Genomic DNA, 13,464 nt, shown 5'->3' on the forward strand with positions numbered 1-13,464 from the left:
TGAGAACGATAAATTGGAACCCATTACAGCGGCTGCTTGTTGACTGTTTTTATGAAGCAATTTTCCATAGACGTTCCTATGATTCCTCAGGGCGACGGTACATTCACTTACACAGATTATACGAACAGCGCAAAACATCGACTTTATTACCATTTCCATCCATAACCATTACCATCGATAAAATCCATGTCCGTGATGTTGCTTTTGATCATAAGCTTTCATGTTTCTGATTAAATAGCTGTTGCACTGTTAATTAATAGTTTTCTTCTTAATTATAAATGAATGTTGCAAATAAATATTTTGTGCTGCATATATTTAAATCCACCAGATTTTTTGTATCCCCATAAAATTGCTTTATTTAGCTCTATTTTATGAAAAAAGCATAAGAAAACAAGGCAATTCTTGTAACATACAATTTTTCCCTCTAGCTGTTCAGTGTGTTGCTTATCTTTTCTCTCGGCCGAGAGTCATAATCATTATCCAATTGCCCCATTACTATCATCTGCGCAAAGGGAGAGTTTCCCAAACGAGCTTTATATTTGCTCTGATTCAAGCTCGTTACAGCGTGATTCTTATGACCATCCAACCAGTCCAACTGCTTGCTCCCGGCAGGGTAGTGAACGATAGGTTTCAAATCATTCCGAGATCGTTCAATAAAATGTTACGATTCTGACGGTTGCCCTCCCCCGATTGAGTGCTTAATCGACAGGGTAGAGAAATGATGTTCTTTACTTCCGTTCCCGCCCACCATGAGCCCGAGAAGCATTCGGATAAATGAAACGAGATTTTAAAAGTTAACGATTATATGGAATAAATTGCGCAACATGTTGCACGATCGTGGAAGGCACAACTCTTCTGTTCGTAGGGTACGTACGAATTGCCGAAGGGTGTCGTATGTTTCAACAGTCAAATTATCGTTTAGCTCAAATGCCCTAACAATGCTCAGGTTTTAGTTAAATAGTTTTAAGACGCTTTCAATTCAAGGAATGAACATAAGTGAATGACCTTCAAAAGTGAAACAATTCGATACAGAAAGAAAAGAAATGCCTGATAAAGTTACGTATCCTTTTTCGTATCCAGCCGAAATAAAAAAGGTGAAACGAAAGCATCATCCTGAAATATTTTATCTACACCAAAATGATGACTTACAGCATAAAATTCTGAGCATGATATCATAGACTTCTTTTGCTATGTTTTTCTTGCAGTGTATAAAAAAGTGAAAAAGATTCCCTACAAATGGGTAGAGCCTGAAAATAGCAAACTACCCTTCCTAATAGGGTTGCGTCGAGAGTTCCACGGTGCCTATACCACACATGGGCTCATAAATCAGAAAAATATATTTAATACAATTTATCTTGATATCTGTTCAACGATAGGCCACCAGCAGAGATGGCCCGTCCGCACAACGGTGTAGTAGTTCGAAGGTTTTTCGGTTGAAAATCGTAACGGAACAAAAACCTTCCCCGTCTCGCTGTAAAGATAAATGTAATATTTTTTAAGGGTATCGTTTGGTTATTATGGGGTCGATCCGTTTCGCACCTTTTGTGCGTGTGATCGTGTCTGATTGAACGGATATCATATGTCATGGCGTAGTAAATCCCATTTATATACCTGTATGAAGTACATAGAAGCAAGTTAAGTTTATTAAAACTTATGTTTCAACGTAATAGAAAGTTATGTAAGTTGCTTTAAATGTTCAACCGAAAGCAATATCGTTTTGTTCTCGTTTTCACACATCCATAATCCAATCATATAATTACATTCTATGATTTGGCTAAAGACGTAAAACTCAAAAGTAATCAACAATGTGCATGATGTCAATATAGTTTATAAAACATAAACGTTTTGGCTTCATTGCATTATAACTGTTCTTACTTTTCAATAACAGTAAAGTATTCAATAAAATAATTTTTAATACAATGTAATCTCTCTAAGGTTAATCTTCAAGAGACCGTCAGCTTAGAGAGATATTCATGTTGAAGAAAACTAATGTAGTTGTTGCTATGAAGTATCCAATAAATCACGGCGAAAAATGGCATCTATTGATCAATATTTTTGTGAACTGTTATCCAAAAATTCATCTTAGGCATTAGTCTAATGTTGTTGCACGCAACATTGTTGCTCGGAAGCATATCGCTGAGGTGGTCTATGAATGTTGCTGGCAACATTTGGAATTGACATTGTATAGCGCCACAAAGCAGGGCAATTATCAACTCTGAGTTTATTTGTTATCATCCACCTGCTGATTAAAACGTTGAAATCATAATATATACACCAAAAATGGTACTTCAAATGATTAAATTCCAGATTTAGCAGATGTCAACCAACACACACATTGCTGCTGTGTCATTTCATATGCCCCATAAACATTACCAAGGTAAAAATATAAAATGTTGCAAGACAAAAATCAAATTGGTTTGAATTTGGTCAGCAACAAAGTTGCGCTAGGTGTCAAATCCATACATTTTGTCAGCAACAATGTTGCGCGCAACAAGATTAGACTAATGCCTTAGAGAATTTAGGCTACCAAATGTAGCTTGAAAGATATTCGCCTTAGGGAGACATTCATCTCGAAGAGAATTAAAATGTATGGAATATGATGGGACCGTGAAAACGGTTCATCTCTAAGAAAACTGTTCATCTCATTTTGCAGAGACTAAATTTTAGAGAGATTTCACTGTATTAATAATCAGTTATCAGTTAACAGATTGACTGTTTTTTCTTCTGCCATATTCTTAGTTGTGAAATCATTCACTTTCTCATTGCTTCTATTGCTTTTGTGTATAGCCGTGTTGTAAGATGTAGATGATTTCAATGCCATAGGAACGGTGTCTCGCGTCCGGACATCGTCATCGAACGATCTGGCGTTACATTATGGCCTGTATGTTATTGTCAGCCGACCGTTTTCTTTCAAGTTTAAAACTGGTGCTGTTCTCATTCTATAATACATCCCTCGTACCGGCTGGTCTAACGCAATGTGGCCAAACCACCGCTGTGTAGTAAACCACCATGCTGCTCCATTCAAAATTCGGTCAAAGTTTTTGTTCGTTTTACTCAAATTTTATCTGTTGTGTATGTGTGTGTGTGTGTGTGTGTGTGAGTGTGTGTGTTATGCCTTTTATTTTTTTGGCTTTCATCTCTGCCCTTGCAAGTTAGCCCCTAGTTTGTGTGTGTGTGTGTGCATTTTTTTTTTCTCTTAGCTCAAACTCAGGGACTGCATTAGCGTCCCGGGGCTTGTGTGAAAGACAAGACCCCACCGAGCTCGTGGTCCCGTTTAGAAACAGCTAAAAATAAACAGCCCGGCGCAACCTACACGCGGCCGGTTTGTGGTTGTCGAAACGGACACGGCCGATTGCGTGAATGGTTTCCTGTTTGGGCCGCTCCCCACCCTGGTGGTGTACCTTTTTTCCACTGTTGTCTAATGGTTCTGTCAGCTTTTGTGTCTCGCTTGCCGGTATTGTTTAAACATTCTTTGCGTTTCCCTGAATTTTCATTTCCCCGCGCCGTGGCTGTACTTTTTTTTGTTATAGATTTATTTGGGACTGTGTGTGCGTGTTTTTTTGTTTCAGCTCCTCTATTTAGCAGACTATTTGCAGCCTTACATACAACTTCCCACCCGAATCGTTTGTTTTATTTTCGATCTTCCGCTCTCGGGGCGTTTTGTTGAAGTTTGAAAATTAATTACACCCATGGATTCAGAAATGTGTTGGTCCATGTTCATGAATTCCTGACTGCCGAAGGCTCATTACGAAAGTAAAATAAACACGTGCAGCAGTAAACTGCCATCTATTGTTGTGTTAAAAAGTTCTAGGACACTCAAAAAATGTGTGTCGCTGAACATTAGCTTTACGTGATACCAGTTTGTAAAGTATTATTACTATAAAATGTAGTAGTTTTTAGATATTAAACTAATAATATTTTTTGCCTTTTCTTTCAATTTCAGGTGAGCAATTGTGTTCTCTCAACAAAATCCTACCATTTGGCATGGTAATGTGTGTAAGGAGCAGAGGTTTGTTTCGATTTCTCGTTATAGATCTGATTTGAAATATGTTATCAAATAATTTACAATATTGAAATTTTTCTCAATTACAACATTCTGATCTTACATCGATGTTTCGAGAAAGAGATTTATATTACCAAATGCAATCATAAACGCTGCAACACAATAACAATCATTTCACTCACTACCCTGTATAATACAAACTCTAGCCAGTAGAATAGAGAGGTATTCAGATCAAAACACTTATTCTGCTCTGTTCAATTTGACGCTCACCATTTAATGTTGCCCATTTTTCATCCCTTCAATGTAACGCCCGTTACTCAATGTTACTAACCCGTGTGACTTTATCGCATCTTTTGTCATTTTGCGGCAGCACATTTTTCTTCCGTTGGACTGTGAATGCATCTAGTTTATGGTTCGCTAGGTGCGGCTGCTTAAAATTGTTTCGCCGTATTCCATCGGTGCGTTAAAATATGGACCCTTCCCAATGATGTAGATCCACCTATGATAACCCCGATGAAGTGGTGCTCTCCTTTTGCGTTCGCTTTCTTGCGTCGACACACCATCCTTAATCCGTCCAGCAGCGTGGGACGAACAGTGGGGCTAGGTAAAGGGTTGGGTACACTCCACTCAACCGTCCGATGGTTTCTAATATTTTACGTGTTAAGGCAGAATGAAAACGGCTTTGCATATTTCATTTTGCTGCTGCCGCCGCCGCCATCCCGCCCCGCTCGCTCCCGTGCTGCCGCTTGTACACGTTTTCGCCACCAAGGCCATGGATGTGAAAGCAGCCTGCCTTTCCTACGGCAACAGTGTAACCAGCAATGGTGGCATTAAAGTTCGGTGGAATCGTTTTGGCGGGTGTTGATGCGCAAATGCTAGATCGATGTGCAACCACCACCATCCTGCTGATGTTGTTCCGTGGAAGAGGTTTACCTCAAAAGCCATCACAGAAATGTTGCAGCCATGTTGCAACCGAAACAGCAAGCAAGTACTGGTATGTGTATAAGTACACCTCGTCGATGCTTACAGCCGAGAAGAATGACTCGAAGGTGAACGGAAAGGTATTTCAGAGGTAGAAAAAGCGGTAAGGTGCACATGAGCCAGAAGCATGACATCCTTAAAGTATTCGACATGCACGGTTGCCTTCGGTCGGTGGTGGTGCTGCCTCTGCTGCATGTTGTAGGTGAGCGACAGGCGATTTACTCATTCGAGCTCTTCGCGTGTCTGATATGCCGTATATGAAGTCACCATCATTGACAGAGGTGCTCAAAGATTATGAATGATGGTGCGCTTGGCATAGCACCGTGGCGTGGTGAATATAACGTCCCACGTTGATATGCATCATGGTCAAAGAGGAAATACAAAGAAAAGTAAGGAACACTACACACGGATAAATGTTTTTTTACGCTCTTTGGAAATGATGCATTGCAAGATTACTCCTAAAATGTCAGGTGTAGGCTTACACAAGTTTGGAAATAGTTGAAAATATAAATCCAGAAATTGTTAGCCCACTTTTTCATGCTCAATTTAGTTTTTAGGCACTGACTACGTGAAAAACGTTCTGCTCACTTGAGCACAGTGTTAAAGATGTTCAAACTTGCTAAAGGTAGCCGTAGACTAAAGCCGGACATTTCTTCCCGTTTTATTATACCACAAACCTCCCGGGATGACTTACATAAACAACTGCAACATATAACCTTTAGCAGATGAATGATAACACACACACACACGTTTTCATGGTCCATTTGGCCAGCAAAATCGTTGGCACAGGTCACTGTGCTGTGGCAACTTGTAGCATATGTACTTTGTTGGCATGATTATTGGCTAGAAAAAGCGTTCTGCAAGCAGTTTCCTCTGCAGTACACTTCTCATGCAGCACACAAATGTCCGATTTCTGTCCCGTTTCATCTTTCATTAGCATGCACAATCGAGTCCTGTATGTACTGTGTGTGTGGCGTCACTATTTGCTCTGGCACGGATAAACAAGTGCGGACAACGGGGTGAAACGGAAAAGGAAGCAAAATGTTTGGCTTTCTTCGACATTATTCAAAAGCTCGCTTACTCGAGGCACCGAAATCTTACCTGACGCTGCCCTGTCATCTCGAGAGAGTACACACATCAGCCTGCAACACTACTAGTAGTACACTAGGGTCATGTTTCCTGTGGGCTGGAAGTTTACAATGAAATTAAATTTATTTTAAATTGAATTTTGCTGTTTCTTAACCGTCCACCCGTGCGCGCACCGTACACCGTGAGCAAATCTGGCCAACTGGTGTGTGCTGCATAGTGTACTATTTGTTCAGTCCGAAGGCACGTATCCTGGGAAAAGCCGAAGGGGAAGTGCTTTGGTGTCGTGGTTTGAGGGTTTTTGTCTGTGTGCATAGCGACACCGATGTGATTTAACTGTTTGTATGGGAGGCGCATGTTAGGCTTCGGTGGTCAGTGAGGGTTGGCCGAATGGGCCAGGCGGATATACTTGCTTGCGAATAAACAAACTACTTTTCTGTCATGAATCCCAATAGGAAGCAATATAGCATAGCGTTCATGAAATAACTTACCTCGCTGCTTCACCTGCCATTCTCTGGTCTGGTCGTAACTTCTGTGTATTGCTCGCATTCTACATATGCATAAGGGAGCAGTTTATTGCAGTCCAATCGACTTTCAGCACCATATGAAAGCAGTTTTCATAGGGTAAACTAAAACCATACATGGGAATAACTGCACGACACCCTACTATCTAAAGAGTGTCTTACCTATAGCTGCTTAGCATTTGAACTTTAAAATGCAACAGAAGAACACCGAAAACACATTGTTCGGATTTTGTGTTTGTTCGTTTGTTGTTTTTCGATATTTTATACTTTTTCAAGAGAAGAATTATGAATTGTTAAGAAAAAAATCTCCAAACATTCGCAATCAGCATTAAATGCAATCATCAAAATGTTTCTTCGCTTTTGTTTAGGAGGCACTCATGCTTGCGTTGCATGATTTATTATTCACAATGGATAACGTTATATCAACGCTCCGCTAGAATTTTCGCTAATCAATATTTACTTGGATCATTGAAGCTATGATCATACCTGGCTTAAATTCCATCCTCAAATTAACGTACTGAAGTAGGTACGTGTAAAAATGATTTTAAAAATGATAGACAACCTCGTTCTCAAAACTGAACATGATTGATTGGCAGTCCTGCCCTCCATGGTACTCCGTTACATTACGCCAGAAATGGAAATTGAGCATAAACCCGGTGCAAGAGACTGTTATTTAATTACAGCTTTATATTCATACGAAAAAGTTGCTCGCCAAAAATTAGTGTCACGGCGTCTCACCCAGGAAGAAGTCGTTGGCCTTACGAGGTGCCGAGCTTGCCTCGCCGTCGAGTCGTGTTTATACGGCCACTTTTTGCACTGATTGTCCCAGAAGACACTCTGCTCGGGTGGCGTATCTTTAAGAGAACTCTACCCTACCAGCGCAAGACACAAGGGAATGGTGAGAAGTTTATTCTCTGTCTACATAATTATAATTTCATAAAATATAGCTCCATAAATCTTCTACCTACTACGTCGCACCCATTCACAGTTGTACCCCAGCTCATCCGCATAAGCAGCTGCGAGAGATAGGCTTTCCTTTTTCTGAAACAGCTCGGATTTCGTCCTTACAGAAACTTTTGCTCATCCTAAATCAGAGCACAAAGAGAAAGAAGGTCATGGATATGTACAGTCGGAAAGAAAAGAAAGGAAAGGATTTTTCTGGTGTGAGATTAACAAAAAAAGTATGTTTCAGCTATTCAGAGCCGGACTTTTCATCTGAGATGTCTGCAAAGAAGGGATGGTTATTCCAGATAGCTAAAGGTGACAGAAACACGAGAAGGTAGTAGTGCAGTCAATTGTTTGAACTCAAGTCTTAATTGAATTTTAAAACCCATATCTTTTTAATACGACCTACTGTCTGATCCGTGTGTTTGAACTATCCGTTGCATTCGAAACACAAAAATATGAAACTCTTGGAACGGTTGCTTCGAAGTGCGGCTGCTGCTACTATTACCCAGAACCCAAACTCCCCCCAACACCTCAACCACGACGCCGTTGCTAAGTTGTTTGTTTTTTGGGGTCAAACGTATTTAACCATTTCGGCAAACATTCACCCGGGCTACCCCCTCCTTATCGTTGCTGTTGTTGAGTTTGGCATCGAACCCTCGAAGTTTGGATACTAATTTCGACGTCAATCAAGTACTCGAGCGAGCTGTTGAAACAATAAAAATCAATACTTTTATCGCTTTTCCACCATTAAGTTGCTCCGTCCGGCTGTTTTTCGTTCTAGGCCTTTGGGAGAACACATTATTTGGCCAGCGGGATGGGAAATCCTTCGTCGCCGGTGCTGAGGTGCTGAGGGCGACAACGAAGCAATAAAATTTGCCTCGTCATAAATTAGTTTCTCCTAGCCATCGCGTAATGTGGTGGGGGAAGGGGTGTCGATTTTTGATTGCTACTGCATTGGCATAAAACCGGGGAAACGAATGAAGGCACGAAACAATCATAACTCGCTGCGCATTCGGCCTATTTGGGAGTATTGTTTTGTGTTTTTCATGAACATTTACTTCATACTGCAATCTTAACTGCTCGTGTTATTTTTTTATTTTTTTTGAGGTTTCCTTTACTAGTATAAGGTATATTACCGGACAAACAAGATACCTCAAGATTTTAGAGGTACAAAAATACGTTTATATCATTGCTGTTCCTATAAATGAGTGATACATGTTAAAAGTTAATAAACAAAATTGAATTAATATGCTATTTAAGGACCTGAAATATATACAATATATCTGTAATTAGGACAGTTTATTCTCGAATATGGCGGTCTTATTCCTACCATTGCTGTTATTAAAACTAATGTTAGTTTTGTTTTAATGCAAATATTATGCAGAGATAAATTATTCCAACATTTTCACATAATATAGTATGAGCAAAAAGATACTGCAAAATGTAGTAAATGTAAACTCGCTTAAATCAGTGTATGATAATGAAGCAGATTTATTATGATTATTTGCCCCTGTACTGAGAAATTGCATGTGCAACATGATATGTTCATGGTCGTAACTGAACATATCATTCAGCCTAATATTGTTCTATTTACATTCGGCTTGCAAAACAAACCATGTGGACATGTTTGCACATCTGCTTTAACTACATGGATTTTATCTTATTAAGCAAAATCCCTCCTGGACACATGATTGAGATATTACTGGAAATTAAATTGTTTTTGTTGTTCATATAGTTGATTTTATATATATAATCTAATATAATAGATTATTTATATAATCTGTATTTTTTTTTTGTTAATATTGTTGTACTATATAATAATCTATGGTCTATTTATTCATTTTAATTGCTATTTGTTGTATAAATATAAATATACGCGATACACATTAGTTGCAATGTGAACCGCTCGTGAAAGCGAGTGTTAAGTAAATTCAACTGAAATCCAATTTTGGTTTATTTCATTTACATTCATATTCTGCTTTACGTTAAACCGCTCGCTCCTGCGGGCTAATAATCACCAAAAACCACAAATACCAATCAAAACGGCTAAAATCTGCATCTGAAACCTGTTTCGGAACACATTTATGGCAAGGCTGACCTCGGCCCACTGTTCCAGATACAGTACAGGATCTGCGTGACAATCGAGAGCGTAAATTATGATGCTATTTGTGCATTGCAATTGCATTTAGTGGCCGAACGTCGCGTTCAACATGGGCGAGCATTGTTGAAATCTGTACGCCGTATCGCCTGATGAAATTCATCCAGAAGAATGTGGTCAGTCCCTAGGAATCAACGGTGTCTAGGTGTAGAATAATTTTCATCGTCTCGCGGTTGCTCATTGTTGATATGGAAGGAGGAAGGGAGCGTTATGGTAATAGTACGCTGATCAAACGTCTGCAATCAGTAACCGCATACATATTTCGCTTATGATAGGCATTCACGACTCAGGTGTAGTATTGTTGAACAAAATCCTGCTAATGCGTTTTGATGTGTGGCTATAAGCACGATGTGCTTCATTTGGTTGATCTCTTCGTTAGAGTAATTATTATCGGAATGAACTTGATCAACTTGGTTCGATGAATTTAATTACGTTGTTCAAGGTCGATTTGCACTTGCCAAAGCATAGTTCCAATGATAATAAAAGGGGAATTAAGTTAGACTATTTGTTATATATTTGTATCTATTTTATTTGAAGAGAAGAAATATTGAATTTAATTGTTAGATGAGGAAACAAAAAAAACTATCTCCAAAAAATAATTAGATTATTGGCCACTGAAGCACTTTTAATTGAATAAATATTTTAATAAATTAGAAGAAAATGAGGCACTTCAATATTTTTTTGATAAAATATATAACTTTCAACGCAACAAATGCAACACATTATTCATCATCACTATCAATCTCTAGAAATACAAGCTACAAAACAAACAAGCAGCAATCTGCAATGTATCATGATTTACAAAACTCTGCACCATAAAGTCTCTCACATTTCAAGAAATTCAACAAATACTTAACCACTTTCCATCGTTGCTTCAGCCAAGCTACCTCGTTACACAAACACACCATTGCAAAACCACTAGTTACTCGGCAAGAATGTGCAGCCGATAGACTTCCCTGTTGAGGTTAGGGTGGGGTTGCTCACTTTCCTCTGCTAAACGGTAAATCGCATTTCGGTCAAAAATCTTGGCCAACAAAACCCCAAAACCTTACGGTGGCTAATACCTTCGGTCAACAAACTTCTGTGCTGCAGCCAGATGCTCGGTACAGTCAATCCGGACGTTGCACCGATTTTGGGTAACCATCTAACGTCTTATTTCTTCAGCAAACAGTATGAAATAACTCTCGCTCTTGTTCCGAGCACCTCACCCGTACTGAAAACGGATGGGTGTGTTGCAATCGAGATGCTGTTTGATTTTCGTTTCGTCTTGCTGGACGATTCTTGCATTCACTCTTCGCTTTTTGTTTTTTGTTTGTTTTGCTTGTTATAAAGGCGGGCAAATACAAAAAAAGCCTTCCTTTCGTTAGGAAATAGTTGGCAAAGAACCGGAAAATGGCAGAATAATTGAAAGCCTTTGCAGGGGTTTAAGTGAAAGCTAGCTTTAACAGCAACAGCGTTGTTTTTTTGTTGGAGAAAAGCATTTCTGTACATCCTTTTGGGAATCTCTCAAAGCTCAGAAGAATAACTTTGAACTAGTTCGGTGAGAGTTTGTTAGAGCTCGTTGTCGAGTTTCTTGCACCTGGCATCCGAAATCATCTACGTTCGGTTAAACCGCTATGCGAAATGTGCTCCCAAGGTAGTTGACGCCCAGAGAAACAGCACGCCGTACTTAAAGTTCAAATATGTTATGCTGTGTGCATATCTTGTTAAGCATACTGGAAAAGGTTTAAAAACGAACCCATTTTACTTCGTAGCTATCTTGATTATAAACTTTATAATTTTATTTTGCTTTTATCGTGATTTGTGTAAGCAACTGCAGGAAAAATAGTTGCATTCCAATCCATTGAGTGCATTGTACTGTATTTGTACCTAATTGTTTCAAAAGACGTTTTTCACATAATTATTTCATCCTTTTTTTCTTCAAGAGAGATGGCTTGGGTCGTATTGCTTACATAATTGTACTTTATTTTAAATATTTTGAATAAGGTTTTCAATCATGCCGTATTCGCAACGCAAGGATATAATACATTCATATATGCATAGCATAAATCAGAGATGAACCAAAAGTACAATACATAAAGCATAATATGAAAGTAATTAAAGCAATTGATTACAAGAACTAATCAGTAACTAGCAGCAAACAAGGCGAATGTTCACAAACATTACAGTCAGTACATTGCAGCTTCCAATAACTTAACACTCTCTGTAGACAACCCATCTATCCTACCAGTTTGCTCAAATAAAATGAAACGCCCTTAATACAAATACCGAACCCAGTAAAAGCGAATCAGCCCGTGATGCGACAAAACAAATATTTAAAACATTCAAATAAACGTACCCCACGTCCGTCCACTAAGCAACAGTGTTCAGTAGCTCAATACATACGTGAGCAGTGGCACATAGTACCTTTATCCTCTTACTTGTCCGTTTTTTCGTAACGCACACGACATTCGCGTAGGGAACGACAACACATAACCAAAAAAAAACGATTGTCCCCAAAGTTTCGTTTTGATTAATTTTGCATTTTCTTTCTTGTTTTCTTTTTTGTCTCCAATCCCAACCATCCCCGGCCATCTAATGCGCGCGTCCGAACCATCATCATCATCCCAACCGCTTCCGGTATCCTGTCGCTCATCGTGTACCCCATTACCGCAGATTATCATGACGGAAAAGGAAAAAACGAAACTGGTTTCAACCGAGAAGCGAAAAGCGGACGAAAGCGAACCGGTCAAGGATTTGAAAAAGGTACGTACCACCCGTAGTAGGATGCTGCGGCTTTAGATGTGAGCTTAGTGTGTATGTGTTTCTGTTGTTGTTTTTTTTCTTTCCCGCTGTCTCCCACTCGGATGTTACTTTGTGTACTTTTTAAGTGAAACGTGGCCACAAAGGGATTCACCCTCGGGCCACCTAGGTATCGGTGATCGAGTGTGTTTTTTTGTGCCTTCTCGTATAATACATTCTAAAGTAGCTTTTTGTTTTGCATCCATGGACTAAAAAACACCCTTCAGCCGTTCGCACTGTTATCGTTCAGCTGGGAGGTGTGTTTTTTTTGTTATTCACCGACACCTGCTTACTGCTGTTGGATTATTTGCTGTAAAAGAACACAGTTTAGATCCGGTCGTGAGGAAAAGACGCCAAAATGGGCCGTGAGCCGGTAGGGGGGAGTGAGAGGGGACAGCCTTACACTTATGTCTGGTGGTTTGACGTGGGTAGTGTAGCCCACCAGCCTTAGCGATTGGCACACCCGTCCATGTGCGGTGCGTGCTGGAAATCGATTAATGATCGAGCGTGTTTTGTCACGTATCGGATATTGGATCACGTTTTAATTAAACACCATCATCATCACGCGATGGATGTGCTCAGTCAGGCAGCAATCAAGATAATGGTTGCAGTTTGTGCGATCGGACGATAACCAGCGCGAGAACCTTTATGGATGCTGGCGAAAACGTTACTGTTAGCGTGGGATTTTTTGTTTTGTTTGTTTAATTTTCAGTTGATTCTGTAGGCTGGTGTACATGTTTTTATTGTTTTCATTTTGTTGTTGTTTTATTACCAAAATCAATATCATAACAATGTTAATCGCTGCGTTGTTATATTTGATGCCTTACAATATTATTCAAATCGATAACTGTCTCCAAACAGACATCAATCCAAATTTAACTTTAACATTATCTGTCAAAAGCGACAGATGAAATTCACAAGCTCTCATGGTGTAATTGAAATGTAACCTGCCCTGGAGATAAATATTTCGCTTCATTTCATAC

At 39.4% G+C, this 13,464-nt stretch overlaps 1 protein-coding gene across 5 annotated transcripts in view; it reads left to right on the plus strand.

Moving 5' to 3' along the window:
- Window positions 1-13,464, plus strand: part of LOC120903927 (RNA pseudouridylate synthase domain-containing protein 2-like) — a 186,642-nt gene that overhangs the window by 141,502 nt on the left and 31,676 nt on the right. For all 5 annotated transcript variants that reach the window (XM_040313604.1, XM_040313600.1, XM_040313601.1 and 2 more), the window contains one exon: window positions 12,356-12,445. In XM_040313604.1, the coding sequence (XP_040169538.1) occupies window positions 12,356-12,445 (90 nt within the window). The remainder of the gene's footprint in view (window positions 1-12,355; window positions 12,446-13,464) is intronic.

This window comes from Anopheles arabiensis, chromosome 3 (assembly GCF_016920715.1).
Source record: "Anopheles arabiensis isolate DONGOLA chromosome 3, AaraD3, whole genome shotgun sequence".
NCBI classification, from domain to species: Eukaryota; Metazoa; Arthropoda; class Insecta; order Diptera; family Culicidae; genus Anopheles; species Anopheles arabiensis.